General features: G+C 38.1%; 1 protein-coding gene across 1 annotated transcript in view; it reads right to left on the minus strand.

Moving 5' to 3' along the window:
- Positions 1 to 11,074: 11,074 nt before the first annotated feature.
- Positions 11,075 to 17,191, minus strand: part of SH2B2 (SH2B adaptor protein 2) — a 59,700-nt gene continuing 53,583 nt past the window's right edge. The window contains exons 9-10 of the mRNA XM_063297921.1: positions 14,840 to 15,011; positions 11,075 to 11,425 (exon numbers count right to left, since the gene is read on the minus strand). Coding sequence (XP_063153991.1) covers positions 11,109 to 11,425; positions 14,840 to 15,011 — 489 coding nt within the window. The 3' untranslated portion in view covers positions 11,075 to 11,108. The remainder of the gene's footprint in view (positions 11,426 to 14,839; positions 15,012 to 17,191) is intronic.

Here is a 17,191-nt window from a genome sequence, read left to right on the forward strand (position 1 = left end):
GTGGTTTGTTCCACAATTTGTTTCCAAAATGGCAAGATACAATCTTAGAGCATTTCAAAAAAAAAAAAGTTAGCTTATCAGATACTTGGACTCTGAGTATATCTGCCTGTTTTTTTTCCTCTTTGCATACAACTGTGGGAACAACAGGAATTAATCAACAAATGCTTTTTCAAGATCTGCTGGATATGAGGCAGCCGGTACATTGGCTCACAAATTAATTTCCTTTATGGGTAACAATCTATCTCCAAGGAGACTTAATTAGTTAGTCTGGCATATGCATCTCTACAATAGGTTGATCCATGATGGGAAAGAATCATTGGATATGAAATCTTTCACTTGAATTATCTATGCTGAAATCAGGGCCAGTTCCATCAAGAAATCATTTCCTGTTTGGTGCATGGCTATCTGTACGGTATAGCCCAAATCCTCAAATCTGTCACATCGTTTGTCACAAAAGTGGTACAACAGTGCATCATATAATTGCACAATGGTCCACAAGTCAGTCCAATCCTCCTGCAAACCTTTGTTTACAATATTTGTTTTCAGAACATCACTCCAAATGGGACACATCTATATTGCATCAAATCTGTCAGCTACTTTGCAAGTGACTTTGCTTCCTCCATAGAGAAATACAGAGATAACCTTGAAGAAGGAATGCAAGAGTGGTTATATAAACATCAGTTTAGCCGTGAAAGAGAGGAGGAGGGAGAAAGATGAGATTGCCCCGCTTTGCTTCTCTTTTGTATAAGAGGGGAGAGAGAAAATTTCTGTCAGGCTTTCAGATTCTATTATTATATCCTAGACAATAAAGTACAGTTCTTCTAGTGTCCATTTCCTGACCTGGCCTATCTTGAAGAGATGACATAAAGGTTATACAAAATAGAAATGTCTAGCACCTACAAGGAGCTTCATCTGGCCTTGGTATGCCTTTGCCTGGTAAAATTTAGGCTGTGGTAGATGCCAAGGATTGCTTCTTGCTCCTTTTTGATTTTGTCCTTAGATCCTCTTGCCTGCACAAGCTGAAGTTCTGAAAAACCATAATGGATTTACAGTAAGGGGAAAGAGCAACAGATTCTACTGCAAGCCTTCTTTATAGCCCTCATTGCCTCATTGTGCACCAAATTATAACCTGTGTGCCCTGTCAGCTTTCCAGTGAATCTTACACCACTTGTACTCTACCCGACTCTCAGTCTTGTTTCATTGCATGGACTTCTGCAAAAAACCAAACTCCACAAAGTCAGAGCTTTTACAGGCAATAATATCACTGGCCTGTTCTGTTTCTCCACTCCACAGGTCAGCAAGAGCCTTGAGAGAATCATTTCCTCTGGCATTCAAGAGTCCATTATATTATATAATTCTGTGGGGGTGGACTGTGAGAGATGGTAGGGAGGCTGGTGAAGGAGTGGAAGAGAACAGAGACATAAACAATCAAGAGACAGTGGGTCAGTCAGTCGAAAGATTGATTGAAAGGGATCCAGACAATCAGTGTCACTATCACTATTATCATCATCATCTGTAGCAAGGCCACTACCTTTTTATCACTTTTTTTCAGAAATGGAAATTGTGAGACCAGTCTCCAGATCAAGAGAAATCTTATAATTGCCTCTTTAAAATGGGAGAAACTCTTGCAATGATAGAACCAGCCCTATACCGGCTGATTAAGCAGGTAGTAGCTATCAGGTGTCTGCATCTTTGAAGTCTACAAGCCAAAAAGAACCCAAAATAACGGAACACAACAGTTCACATGATTCCATCTGTATGACTTGCTCCATTACTGAACCTCAAATTGGCAAGTATGCAAATTGAATTAGCAGAAGAACATTCCAAATTGCTCAAAGCAAGCCACCAACTTTCTAGCTCCCTACCTCCAACACTTCTCTTTTTTATATATACTTTTTATTAAAGAAGTTTTGAACAGAATAAAAACAATACAAAAATTCTAATTGAAAAGAAAAAGAATAGGGAAGAGTAATAAGAAAGTGAAAAAGAAATAGAAAAGAAAGAAAAAAGTAATAAAGAATTGGCTTACAATCTTCTTAACAGCAGTTGTAAGTATATTTATATTTTACCCTCTCTCTCTAAAGTTACATTGTAATTCCTTTCTTTCCATAATCTATCCTTTCTAATCATCAAATCCATAAATCACCAGTTCATTTTTTCCTTTCTTCAGCAAAAAGTCCATAAGGGGTTTCCAGTCACTAATAAATGTAGTTGTTGATCTTTCTCGAAGCAAAACCTACCTCCAACACTTCTCAATGATGGTTAGAACTTGGGTTCATGGGATCTATCACTAGATTCCTGATGTTCAAACATGGGAATTGGTGCAAACACACATACTTAGAATTCAGACATTCCAACCTCGGGCAATTATTTTGATTTCCAAGACTGAGTGGAGCTCACAGTCCTCCTGCACAACCCTCCACACCTGGCAACTCCAAACTTTCTTAATTTCAGCAGTATAATGTCAGGAAGTAGGGGAATTAATTTTGCTGCTACTTTTGTAAAATCATTGGGAACCAGATATCCTTGTTATTTTGCTAACATTTACTTAGAGACCTATTTTGCTAGTTGCTGTTCAGTTGCTTTATTTCCTTCACAGAATTTTCCTGGAGGTGGTTAATATCTTCATTTATAATTTCTTTGTTTTCCCACCATTGCTTGAGAATTTCAGCTGCTGATGCCAAAAAACTAAAGGGCCCTTTCTCCCCCACTGCCAGTTGAATCTTATTTCAGTGCTGTCCAGGATAGGATCTTCCACCCTATCAAAGAAGACAAGTTTAGGGGATACAGGAGATTTGTATGCTGCAACTGTTGTATCTTCCAGCAGAGCAAAACTTTTCTTGCAGTGAGATATTGGAGAGACACTTGAGAAGGTGCAAATGCTGCTTCCTCCCATTACCTGCTACCTTGTCACTCTAGCTCTGTGTTTTTCAACCTTAGCAACTTTAAGATGTGTGGACTTCAGCTCCCAGAATTCCTCAGCCAGCGTGCTTAAAGTCGCTAAGGTTGAAAAACACTAATAGCAGGTCTGGTTCTAGTGTACTGTTAAAGAGGGACAGACAGAATAGCTGCATAACGCCTTTTCATTAGAAGCATTAGGGACTGTGAAAGTACATAATTTGGGCGATCCCATTTTTCCCCATGAGATGGCACTAGTACAGTTCTAAAATATTCAGCAATGTTAATTATTTTAATTACATTGAATATACGTGCTAAGATCTTTCCCTTTATTTTATGACCTTTTAGATCTGAAGTGTAAGACTATCCATTTCTTAATGCAAATGCCCCCTTTTCAAAAGTAGTATGTTATAATTAAAGCAAGAGAAAAATCAGGGGGAGTCTGGTAGCACCTTTTCTGACTAACAAATTGTATTAAAAAGCATACGCTCATGAAAGCTTTTAACCTGTGAATTATAAAAGGAGCTGCCAGGTCTCTTGAGATTTTTTGCTGCCATAGACTTAACACCGCTCTCCTTCTGTAATAGAGAATAAGAGATAGGCAGAATAGAGTTAATTCAAATCTCATGTCAGTTTCAATGCTGTGTAGAAACTTTCCCCCCTAATCTAGTTAATGAGAAATTATCACGATTTTAGGTTTTATTCTGTTGTTTATGAAAACACCTGGAGAAGGGGCAGGAATGTGCACAAGTTATGCTGATAAAGTACAGTAGCTGCCACACTAAATATTTCTAATAATTTCCAAGAAAATTTTTATCAAAATTAACCGATCTGAATAAAGATTAAAAAAGGTTTTTGTGAATGTGTCCATAATGCACTGATAACTGTACAATATTTTTTTCTTTCTTGGAACTGTAATTACCATCATTCTGAATTAAACAATGGCTGAATTAGTTTTTATAAGTATTGTACATTACTTTAAGAGAATATATTCACTCTTCCTTTTTACGGAATTACATATTATGCCTATGTATCATTTTTTTTCAGAAGATTAACAAGATGTTTTTGTTTTTGTGAATATTGAATTTTAAATATTCTTATCTATATTTAGACATTATCTATGTTTGATTTCTACTCTTAAAATTCTTTCTGCATTAATGATATTTCACTCAGAGCTGAGTAAATAAAACTAGGGTTTTAATTTACTAATAGTGGAAGCACATTTGATAGAGAGGCCTTACGGTCTTTCAGTTATTTTTTTACTATAGCTATAGAATCTACATTGAATTTGCATTTCAAAGGCACACTTCTGCTTTTCTATAAGTAAATAATCAAAGGCTTACATGAGTGCCTTTCAAAAATTCAGAAAGCAAACCGTTTTTTAAAAAAAAGTTTTGCTTATGCAGTGAAATAATCTCTGATAACATCTCTGGCTACTTTACCAACCCCGCTCTCAGCTTTTATGTACTGAGCATGAACTTCTGAAGAAGGAAAGTCTACATACATCTATGTGCAGTTTCACAGTGGATAAAAGTCTTTGCATGCAATCTTCTTCCTATATACCTTCCAATTTACACAGTTGGCTGGAATTGTATAGTATAGATATGGCTAGAAAGTAAGACATTCTTTTTTCAATCCTCTATCCATTTTTCTGGTTGCTAACTGCTTTGTCTAATGAAGTTCCTGTTGTTTTTGCAGTCACATCACTTTGCTGATTCATGTTTGATTTGGAATTAACTATTACTCCAAATCTTTTGCAAATAATGTTGCTCAATCAGTGTTCCCCATTGTATACCTGTGCATTTGATTTCTGAGTCCTAATTGAAAAAAGTGCATTTTATTTTCAGCCCATTCAAAATGGCTATTGTTTTCTTGAATATTAGTAATTCCACCTTTTGTCATCTGCAAATTTGATTTGCATTTCCTCCATCTGCATACATAATCCATTAATAGCAGCATTGAAGAATACAGGGCCCAGGGTGAACCCTGTGACGCCCTATCTGATACACATTATGGTTTGATGAGAGAGTATTCATGAGAACTCTGAGTATGATCTTCAAGCTAAATATATACCCATTTCTCATTAGATCACTAATTATATTACACTGGGGCATTTTGTCAAATGTTTTGTTGAATTAAAGATATACTATGTCAAGAGTATTTCCACAATCTACTAAAAATTTTACCTGAACAAAAATATGAGGTTAGTTAAGACTTCTTTTTGACAATTTCTCTGGACATCCAGTTAACACAACATTTATTTCAGTACTTGCAGACCAATTGCTTTATGAACTGTTCTAGATTGTGGTGTTGACTGTAGTTCTTCAAGACAGGGCATTTCATCTTCCTCTAATCATTTGATATTTACCTGTTTTCTAGGATTTCTCAATACATAACATTTTGGCTAGACCATGTGGAAGATCTTTCAGTAATCTAGGATACAACTACTGGAAATTTAAAGTCCAGGTTATAACCTGGTCATGTTTCTGTCAGCCTCAGTCTTAATTTCTGCTGGGTCAGCCTTCTCTTCACAATTGCCTTGTGGAACACTTTTCAGAGAAGACAGAGACAAAACATGTGACAATAGTTCTAATTGGAACTGTTTGCAATTGTACTATTGGTGTTCCTTTTTTTAGGAATTCCCACCTAATCCTGAGCTCCTTTTCCTATTAGATTCTCCTACCATATGCTCCAAGTTTATGAAAATCTGCTTTCTTGAAGTCCAGGATATATGTTCAACTACACCCAGCTTTGGTTTCTCTTAAAATCAAGAATTCCAGCATTACTTGATAACTTTCCCCAGTGTTCCTGCTACTTCCACTTCTTTAACCAAGTTTTCTCTTTTGGTTAATATCAAGTCAAGGATAGCTGATCCTCTACTACATTCCATCTTCTAAAGAACAAAATGGTTAGCAAGACAATTAAGAAAATTTCTGGTAAGAATGCTTGGCAGAGTTTGTTGTCTAATAGATTTTGAGATGAAGTTCCCCAACACTACCACCTCATAACCTTTGAAGGGACTAGAGTTTGCTTTTGGAAAACATCAACATATTCTCTTTGGTGGACTGGATGCCAACACACACCAATAATATTTTTATCTGTACCTCTATTTTTAAAGTGCGTGTATTTTTCTCCAATTTAGTGCAGACTTGTCCTGACCATTAGGCATCCAGCTCAGGTGATAGATGCCAAGGTGCACAGCCACATCCTCTTTTTGAGCCAAGAGGTACTGTTTGTCATACAGTAGATTGAACAACTGCTATGGAGTAAGGAGATAGGCAACCAGCTTAGTTCATGCACTTCTTAAAGCATCATATAAATGATTGCACTGCTGTGCTGATGTGATTCATATTGGTGCCACTACGGATTTATTTCAGCATCCAGTTCAATGGGGCAGCAAGCAGTCACCAGGCAAAATTATGAGCAAATAATGGCAACGTCAAAGGACAGATCTGGTTATCTGCAAGTTAGCATGTTGTCCTCAGGTACAGTGAAGGACAGTATCCAGTTTTAGTACTAAAGAATCAGACGCTAATCTGATTGGGAACAGGAGGCACTGATTTTGTTCCCACAAATTGGCTACCCAAGGTTAACTAATTAATGGTTTACTCAATATTCTGCGTTTCTGCCCACTACTACTGAATTAGTTTCCAAGATCACTAGACTAAATTGTGATGTAATGATGTGTCCTGCAATGTCCATTTACATTTTTTATTGCTTCTTCAATGCACTCAAGTGTTTAAAGACTTTATTTCTAACTCCCCCCCCAGAAAAAGGAAAAAAAAAAGGTGAACCATTATTTTTCCAGATCCTTTACAAGTTTGTAAATAAAATTTATTCTACTGCACATTAAAACTTTTTCACAGTTTTTAAAAAGTTGTATTTACAATTAACATTCTGTTTGCAGCTTTTGGAGGACTTTTTCCCCCCATTGTTTCAGTTGGCACAGAAAAAATGAAAATGATAAAATTCCGTAACTTTCTTGTTACCTGGTTAGTACCACCAAACGATTCATCATTATGGAGAACATAGGTGTTTGGTAAAGGTAAAGGTTTCCCTTGACATTAAGTCCAGTCGTGTCCGACTCTAGGGGGCGGTGCTCATCTCCGTTTCAAGCCGAAGAGCCGGCGTTTGTCCGTAGACACTTCCTCTGTGGTCATGTGACCGGCATGACTACACGGAACGCCGTTACCTGCCCGCCGAAGCAGTACCTATTAATCTACTCACATTGGCATGTTTTCGAACTGCTAGGTTGGCAGGAGCTGGGACTGGCAACGGGAGCTCACCCCGTCACGTGGATTCGAGCCGCCGACCTTCCGATCGGCAAGCTCAGCGGTTTAACCCGCAGCGCCACCGCGTCCCTTCTAGGTGTTTGGTACAAGCCTCAATAGCATCACGTGTGTCATGAGATCATCACACAAATGACATGAATTATGTAATCATGGTAACTGTGAAAGTAACCACTGCTTCCTTGAGCACACACTTAATGAAAAAAAGAATCTGAAAAGCAAGCCTGTATTCAAAAGCTCCCCTTGTGTTATATCATGTTCCATGTACAAGTCTACAATACTTTTATTTAGAGGGAAAAAATATAGGTTTTGCTCTGAAAATCATGACAGCATTCGTTCAGTGTTGTGATGCTCAAGAACCATCATTTGCTTTTATCAGTTTCTTTAAAAGAGACATATACTTAGCCATCCATGCATTCTAACTGCTCCTAGCAAACCATTTTTTCCAAGTTCCCCTATGAAGCCAAAAGCTAAGAAACAGATTCGTAGTGTCAAAAGTCCAATGCATTTGGTTTATTTAGGCTTAAGTTGCAGAACCTGTAGCATCCCAGATATTACTGAATTAAAATTCCCAACATCCCTCACTGTCGGACTTCATGCTAGGTTCAGCAATAAATCCCAGCTCTCCAAACGCTTAACCCCATTCTCAGGAACTTCCTTACAGCTGAAGCTCACAGACTTGACTGGTTGCTTTATTACAGACAAGAACGAACCCATATGTATATATGAAGCTCTGCCTACTGCAGGACACAAAATCAAGCACTCTCCCTCTCTCTGCCTACTCCTAGGTTTAAACTCTAGGCCTTTTCCTTCTGCCTTCCGCTTTGAGAATGGAAACTGTCTTCTCAATGTTTGCTGATTGTTGGTTCCTGCCTTGCCAGCTTCAGCCCTTAAACTCCCTGTTTATTGACAATGCTGGCTTAGAGATGCTGGGAGTTATAATTTAGCAACACCTGGAAAGACTGGGTTCCCCACTTTTGTTTTACATTTTAAGTTGTTACTTTGATTAAACAATCACTTTAATAACGCCTAACTTAATTAAATGCTCAGCGGTCATTACCTGATAACTAACCATTTTGTCCCATTTAATATAAATCTTTATTAATCCTTAAATCAGCTGAAAATTTATTTCAATGCATTCTCTTTATTGGGACTGTTAATCTAAGGTTTATTTATTTATTTATTTTTATCTCGCCTTCATTATTTTTATAAATAAGGCAGCAAACATACCTAATACTCTTTCCTCCTCCTGTTTTCCCCACAACAACAATCCTGTGAGGTGAGTTGGGCTGAGAGAGAGGGACTGGCCCAAGGTCACCCAGCCGGCTTTCAGTAATTCAATAGCAGCTCTATTACACTCTGCAAAAATCTTATTATTGGTTTATAACCCAAGAATTAGAAGAATAAAGCTGAAAAAAGTAAATTCCAAGCACTACCACACCATTCTTTCACATTAAACCTGGATAACCCAGCAATTCTAGTTTATTGTTACATAAAATGCTTTCATAGATATATAGGAACCTTATTTTGTTGTAGCAACTTATTCCTTTTATCTGGAACTCTTTTTTACATTTACATTTATTTATTTATTTATTTAATGGATTTATAAAAGTGCCCAACTCATAACGGGCAGCAAACAAATATAAAACCAATATGAAAACCCCCACAACATACATATATAGCCATGGCTATATGCTTTGAACTTACAGTAACACTTTAAATATCCAAACTGATCTAAGGTACTGTATTATGGATATTCACCAGATATCTTTTATACTGGAAAATTGAGGCATGATCCCAAACTGAAACTCTGGGCAGTTCACAACACCTCTGCAACAGCAATGAGCCTGCAACTAATATATTTATGTCTGGGCATGTCTATCTTTTATCTCTAGCCATTTGCCAGTGACAACTTTGCCTGAGTATTCCCCAGCATAAAGTCACTAGCTTTGCAATTAGGTCTAGTGGCCTCAGGCAATATCTCTTGAATCTTCACCTTGTGAACTCTAACAGTGGCTTTAGTCTGCAATCCAAAAGATCTACTGAATATCGTGCTTAGTCAAAATGGACAGCATTGCACTAACTGTGTTCTGAATCTAATACAGTACTGCGGTTTGATTAGAATTTCAGTGTTAAGCACAGGACAGCACAGTGATTTCCTCCCCTATCACCAATCTCTAATCCCTTGCAACTCAGTGGATTTCTGTTTATACGTATTTTGTGAAATAACAATGGTTATTATTTCAGATTAGATTTTGCCTGTTTTTAACTTTCTTTTTTAGTACTTTAGTGATGTTTTTAGTACTTTAGTTCTTTTTTAGTACTTTAGTGATGTTGAAGTGTTGACTTAATACAGAACTGTGTAATCATTTTAATGTAAATCAGTCAGGAAAATTCTGTAAACTAGCCAACTACAAATTTATTGGAAAATGGCTACATTTTTCCATCTGTTACAAGCAAGTTCCATTTTCTTAGATGAAGTGAGGGAATACACTATGTCAGAAGGTTCCAAGGTATCTAAAATATCAAATTGAATTTTTCCTATGGCTCTTGGTTCACCGAATTCCAGTGCTCCATGCCATTATTTACTCTGAAGAATATATTTCAAGGTTTTTCATGTAAACTCAGATTTTTTTCAGTTGAAAGGATATTTAGGGATTCTTCTTTAATTGAGACAATTGCCATTTTATTGAGGAAGGAGTGGTAATGCCAAATTAAAATTAAAAGACAGCATTATGCACTTACTAATATTGTATTTTTCTTCAAATCATGTGGAAAATCCAGTAATGAAAGCTATTCAAATTAAGTTGAAATGAAATGCTTTCAGAAGATAGAGGATTTACTACAGGGAAGGTATGTGCCACAAATGAGAAGCTGCCTATTCTCAATATGGTTGTAACAAAGATTCATCCTTGTAAATCATATGTAATGCAAATGCTAGCTAGTTATCAGCAAACAGAAACTTATAAACCAACTTTCAGCAACATGTGGCTTTGGGGTATCATCCACTAACTGATTATTTGTCCAGAAATAAAATCTGCATTAATTATAGAGCTGGAAGCCTTCAGACCCCTTTTCAATCAATACTAATGGGAATAAGTTTGGTGGAAAAAGCATTGTGACATGTTTTGTGAAGCACAGTAATGCAAAATAAGAACAGCTATCTGAAGTGGAGTCAAGATACTGACTGTGGTCCATCAACACTGAAAGGCAATAGTTGGTGCTGATTTTTGGAGAGGTATTACCTTTCATACACTGGGTCTAGATAGACCCATGTTCTCAAAGCAGGTTAGGCAGCTTCTTATAAAGCACTCCAGATACTTACCATTTTGTTTTCAAAGATGTAAAATATGGGGTCAGTGTGCAGTTAAAAGATGAACAAACCAATCCATTTACAGGGAGGATGTATACAAGAAATCACTTTTGCTAGTCTTTCCAGCATTGGCCTCTAAGTACAAACCTTGACATTGCTGATTAAGGGCAATATGAAGTCTTAGCAACAATTAGCTATTAGATTGCCCAGCTCCAATTCAACTTAAAAAATCGCCACTTCCTGATTCTAGCTTTCTGATTTCACCCAAATCAGCCAGCCAGGATAGAAACAAACAGGCAAAATACGAGATGCAGGTTTTTCTCCATAATTTTGGATTGTGCTCCTGAACCCAAAAAGCAATTAAAAGAGAAAGATTGTGTTTCACTCTGAAGTTTTGTAGCTGTGTGAACTCTACCACCACTGTACCTCCTCAGGAATAGGAAGGACTAAGAATGAAAGGAGGTATTATGCATATATTCACAGGCCTGGAGAAAAGCAGTAATAAACGCAGTATGGGAGTAGCCAACAAGGAGAGGAAGCAAGTCTCTCAATTCTCTCCTTCGTAACTAAATGACAGGAATGCACTGAAAGCCACCCAATCAGCAAAGTCAGTAGAAGGAGTATTGGTTTTCAACTGCTCTTGTTCTGCTGCGTGAACCTTCGCTTTCGTGGTAGTCTTCTGTGCCAACAGCAGCTGAATCGAACAACCGCTCCGTGCTGTTACTTCGGCTTCGGGCACTCAAGGTCCCTTCCATCCTATGGTAAAGTGAATGGCTGGCTGAGGAAGAAGAGGAAGATGTGGTGCCCTCTGATGGAGATGCTGGCTGAAAAGTGACTGGAACAAAGCTAGAAAAGTAATGCTGAGACTGGAGGTCATTTCTGCAAGTGGGCTGCTGGGAAGCCACTGCTGGAGACGGGGTGAGTTCTGAGTGGAAGAAGGAGGAGAAAGGCTACTGAAACTAGTAGGAACACCAACTTTCCTGTTCTGTGAAGATTCCAGCTACCACACTTTCCCAAAATTTCCTACCGATTGCATTTGCATATGAGTTGTTTCATTTATTACTGTTAGTTTTAATACTATGGTTTCTTTCCTAATGCCAGCTTGAGTTTATTTACTTACACAGGTTTTCATAAGCTCCCTACTTCTTAAAACTCAATAACCTAATATCGAGTTTAATAGAAATTTAACTTAAATTTAAATGAAGTAAAGACTCTAACACTCCTTAAGTAAGAACACAATTACATGCTGGGTTTAGCCCCAGCAAAGCGTCAAGTAAATCAAGGATGCTAAATTGACAGTAATTGCTCTTGTTCTTTCCATCCAGAGCGGGATTTCATTGTAATATCAAAACCTACAAATGGAGCAAAACATTTGAGAGAGATGCCAGTAAAAAGTAAAACTAGAATTAGATACCAAGGAAATACAAAGCAGTAATCAAATTCATTAAAACTGGGATAAATTGCCATTGTATTTGAGTACCAATGGTTTGACATACTGTAGCATGCAGAATCTATACCTGTCAAGGCTTTTAATGCCTACCAAGCCCCCTTCTGCCACCATTTTTAGTAAAGTAAATTAAAATTAAAGTTAATAGTTTTTAAATTGGCTAAGGTTGGAAAAGTGAAGGTAGGAGGGGCCTATCAAAAGTGGGTGGGGTTATTTATGTATTTATTTATACCGTGTTTATAAATTACTCCAATCATTTAAGACTCTGGACAACAAACTAGGATAAAACAACAGAACACAACAAAGCAAACAGTCAACAATACAATAAATAATACCACGGATGCCCACAATGAATTAGGGAGGAAAGCATACCGGAGTAGTAGAACTGTAATAGCCTTGCAAAATTGAAAGAAGGAAGGGCCAAACATAGGCGAAGGATGTCAAGTGTGGAAGCTGCCAAGAATGCCTGCTGCCTCGCCCGTACACCCTGTACTGCATGCAGGGGCGGGTCCTCAGCTGGCCATCAGATGTTCAAACCGGATGGGCAGATTTGATCCAGGCAAGGCGGTACCTGATGTGCCCTGGTACTACATCGTACAGGGCTTTATAGGTGATAACCAGCATCTTGAACCAGGCCTAGAAAACAGCTAGCAACCAATGCAGTGATCTTAGAATTAGCATATTCTGCAATGGAAGAGTTATTCCACCCGGAGTCTGACAGCCCCCTTGTGGATCAGCTGCAGCTTCCAAGTTGTCTCCAAAGGCAATCCCACAGAGAGTATGTTACAGTAAACAACCAAGGGGTTATCACAGCATGTGTTGATTCTTAACTAGAAAAATGTTAAAATATGGGTGTCGTCTGCTTATGGAGTAACTATGACTTGTTTGACGTGTGTGAAGACTGCATCTGTGCCTGACGATTGTAAAGAAAACAATAACGACCTTCTTCCAAAGGAGAAATAACAAGTGAAGTGCACAATCCAGTTTGGAGGATTAGTTTGTTCAGCATGCCTATGGAAGTGTTTGGTACAATTCTAAAGGAAAGGACACCGAGAGATGACAATGAATAAAATGTGAAAACTACAGTGTGGCTTCATGCTAGACATGGAGCACACAGATCAGGTTTTTGCTCTACTACAGGCTACTGTTAGGTATATGAATGTGAGAAAAAAAGTTTACTGAAAGATCATTTAGAGAAAGTGTATAATGAAGTGAATAGGCTTGAATTACAGGAAGTTTTGTGCAAAGATGAGTAGAAAGTTGTTTGTTGAACACTACAAAAGTGCTATATGATTAAAATAAAGCACGTGTGAGTAAAATGCTTAACAAATGGTTCAACGATGAGTACAGTAAGACAAGGAAGTTGAATGCATATCTGGATAAATGTATAAGAAATGCTTGTGCTGACATTAGGGGTATTCTGGCTGGGGATATGAATGTATTTTTTGTAAGCAGACAATGCTATGTTGTTGGCTGAGAACCAGAACAATTTGCTACAAATGTTGCATACATTGCATGATGCAACAAGGAATATGGATCTGAAAGTTAGCATACTAAAAATAAGATAGTTGGATTTGATGGAGAAAATGGAGTGAGCAACTGGAAGTTGTACATATATGGGAAACATTAGAATGATTCAATAAAATTTTGCCTCTGTAGAATGAGTAAATGGAGAAATTTTAAGATGGGCAAATATGGATAGAAAAGTTATGAGTAGTATATGATCTGTTACACTGAATGCCTATTTGTCAAAAGAAGCTAAAATGGTTGTGTATAAAGCTTCTGCCCACTTTGTAATATGGCAGTGAAAGCCAAATTATGTCAGGAGAAACGTAACATTTTAATGCAGTGCAGTTAGATTACAGGTGGTCCTCGTTTAACAACCATTCAGTGACCATTCAAACTTACAATGGCGCTGAACGTGCGGTAGGTACGACTGGTCCTTGGAGTTCTGGCCATTGCAGCATCCTGCAGTCATGTGATTGCAAACCCTCCCTGCTGGCTTCGCACAAGCAAAGTCAATGGGGAAGCTGGCAGGAAGTTAGAAGTTGCAGTCATGTGAGGTCCTTGCTTAATGACGGCAACTGCGGCTGCTGGAATTGCTGTTGCTAAGCGGTGCAGTCACATGAGGTCGCACTTTACAACCGTGTCGCTTAATGACAGCAATTTTGGTCCCAATTGCTCTAGTTAACTAAGAACTACTTGTACTTAAGAGATAGTACAAATATGTTATTAAGATAGGGTTCAAGAATGTATTTTTGTATTCATGATGAATGAATACAAAATGAAGTACTACAGAAGTACTTTGAAGTGGTATGGCCATATAGAGAATTAAGGAGGATCGAACTGCAAAACACATATGAAGGAAGAATAAATGGGTCAAGAGGAAGGGAACATCAAGCAAGTAATCATTAGATGGAGTTGATGAAAAACTCAGGAAGAGAAAGGTAAGACATTTAAAGAACAGAAAGCAATATATAAACTGTGTATGAGCATGGAAGATGCAACAAGGATGGAGAAGTATAGTGAATGGTGTAGATTTAGTTTCTTTCTCTCTTGTGTTCTGCATTAACTTCTTTTGCCAGTTACTTCTCACTGTTTTTCTGAATTCTGCATAATGCTTCTTGCCCTGGAAGTGAATACCATGATGTATATGAATGGGTGCATGTATGCATGCACGCTGTGAAATAGGTCCAAATAATGGATTTATACAGCCTTTTTGAATATGTCTTCACTCAGTAAAACCTGTATTTCCATTCTCTGATCAGGTGGGGTGTTGTTTTTTTTTGCACAAGATTATGAATACACCTCAAGTGAGAAGTACTGCATGGTTTTCATTCTTTGCTTTGCCCAGTTACAAGGTAAAACTGCAAGTACAAGAACTTAACCTACCCGGCAGTGGACTCTGGGCCATTACATAGCTGCGGAGGGTTATGTCAGCAGAACCACCTGACTCCAGTGGGATGGGGTGCATATGAAAATGCCGCAGCATATCAAAAATACTCTGGAACCAAAGATGTTGGACGTGGCACTGACCATTTTCATTTAAGGACAAACGCAGGTGCTGAAAGGAGAATTAATTACTTTTATTGACTAGTTACCACACTCCCTGTTCTAAGCATCTGAGAACTATTTTAACACATGAGTTACCTGAGACAGATACTCCCAAATAATATTTTTGCAACAGCATGATCTGTTTTTGCCTTACCATTTCCTTTCTTATATGATCATAAAGTTAGACTATTTAGGCTATCAAATTCAACTCCTACTCAGTGCAGGAGTAAAACAATCCAGACAGATGGCTATTCAGCCTCTGCTTGAACATATCCTGTAAATGGGATCCTTCCTCCCTCTCAATAGGTAATTGCTTCCACTGTTCAACCGTTCTTATTGTTAGGAATTCTTAAAATGTTAAACAGGAATGTGACTTCCTGTACGTTAATGCTCATATTCCATGTTTTGCACTTGGGATGCTAGAGAAGAGGTCATGGACTATTCAGGCCATCATACCCCTTTCAATCCTATTTTCTCAAAGCTAGAAATATACTGAGTAGGCTTAATCTCTCACTGTACAATTTAGTTTCCAGTTCTCTGATCATTTGTCTGAATTATTCTTAGTGCTATGCACACAAATGGGCATACTGTAATACTCAAGGTTGCATATGACTAATGCAGCATAAAGCGGAGCTATTAATTCCCATGATTAGGAGACAATACCTCTGTTGGTGCAGCCTAACTTGCTTTTGCCTTTTTAGCAGCCATGTCATACGACTGACTTGTATTCAGTTTGTCATCAGTTATACTTTTTACAAGAATTGCCAAGGCAGGTATCCTTCATTCTATACCTGTGAATTTGATATTTTTTCATAAGCAAAGATCACTGCATCTGTCTCTTCTGAAGTTCATTCTATTATCTTCAGCCCATTTCTCCAACTTATTAAGACATTCTGAATTTTGTTTATGTCTTCTTGGATATCAGTTTTCCAATCTGGGGTCATTTACAGATCTAATGAGCATTTCTTTTAGCTCAACTATTCCAGGAATTAATAAAAATGTTCAAGAGTACTGGGCCCAAGGCCAAAATCCATAGCATTCAACTTGATAGCTCCCTCCAGTTTGATTACACATTTTTTTTACCATGTTTGCATTATGCAGCTTAGTCAGTCACTCCCCCAATTAACAGATTCAGTTGGATGCACTGGCAGTACAGCATCTCCAGTGACCCTGTCAATTATAGTTGAACGATTTTTTAAGTCCTCCCACCCGCTGCAAAAGACGTTGGGTGGTATCAGTTCCTGGGGATTCTCCTGTCCACTGGAGTGAAAATAAAATTTAAAATCTAGTGACACATTCAGAGACAGGGTTGCTGTGGAGAGAGTCTGGGTACGTACTGCATTCCTTTCTGTCCCTTTTTACTGATCACAGAAACAGAGCTGCGTGAGAACTTCTCTTTTCATGAAACTTCTCAAGGACTTCAAAACAGTTTCAGCCGCCCCCCCCACATTTTAGTTCTCTGGTTCAACTGTATGGGTTAAGATGCTAGTACATGTTAGCCTCCTCATGACTTAGTTATATGTGTTATGTGAACAAGGCCTTTAAATACAATTTTCAAGCCTTTAACCCATACTTGTTTTCTGATAAGAACATAATGGGGTACTTTGTCAAATGCTAGCTATGAGACTGTTAATCCCTCTCTTCCTCTCCCTCTCTCTCTCTCACACGCACCTATCTACCCCTCCTTCCACACTCTTTCGTAATGTGCTTTCACAAGTTTACTAAGTCCACTCTCTATCCCACTCTCCCATGTGACTCCCAAAGGTCACTCACTGGTCATTTGCTATTCCCTTCGTCTATATTCCAAGCAGAGAATTGTTGTTTTCTTTCACTTCTGACTAGTGTTCCCACCTCCAGGTGCATTCTTCTCTTCTTTTCCTTTCTGAAAAATGCTATGGGATGTGACTCCCAAAGGCATTCTGGGCAAAAGAAAAGTAGAGAAGCGGGATGTTGACTGCTTTCCAACCCAAGACTTAAAAAAAAAGAAAAGAAATGCAGTCTTTTTTGGTTTAAGGAGGAACAGAGGGACTTGGGTGGCATTAAAGGAGGATCTGGAGGCATTCCTGTATGTATAGGAACCACATCACCAACTACAGATATGAAGTTAACTTCCTTCCAATCAGCCCGGATAGGCAAGTGTAGCAGGAAAAGGTAATTTCACCTGCTTCTCTTTATTGCATCCAGTTGTGT

The sequence above is a fragment of the Candoia aspera genome, chromosome 1 (genome assembly GCF_035149785.1).
Source record: "Candoia aspera isolate rCanAsp1 chromosome 1, rCanAsp1.hap2, whole genome shotgun sequence".
NCBI lineage: Eukaryota > Metazoa > Chordata > Lepidosauria > Squamata > Boidae > Candoia > Candoia aspera.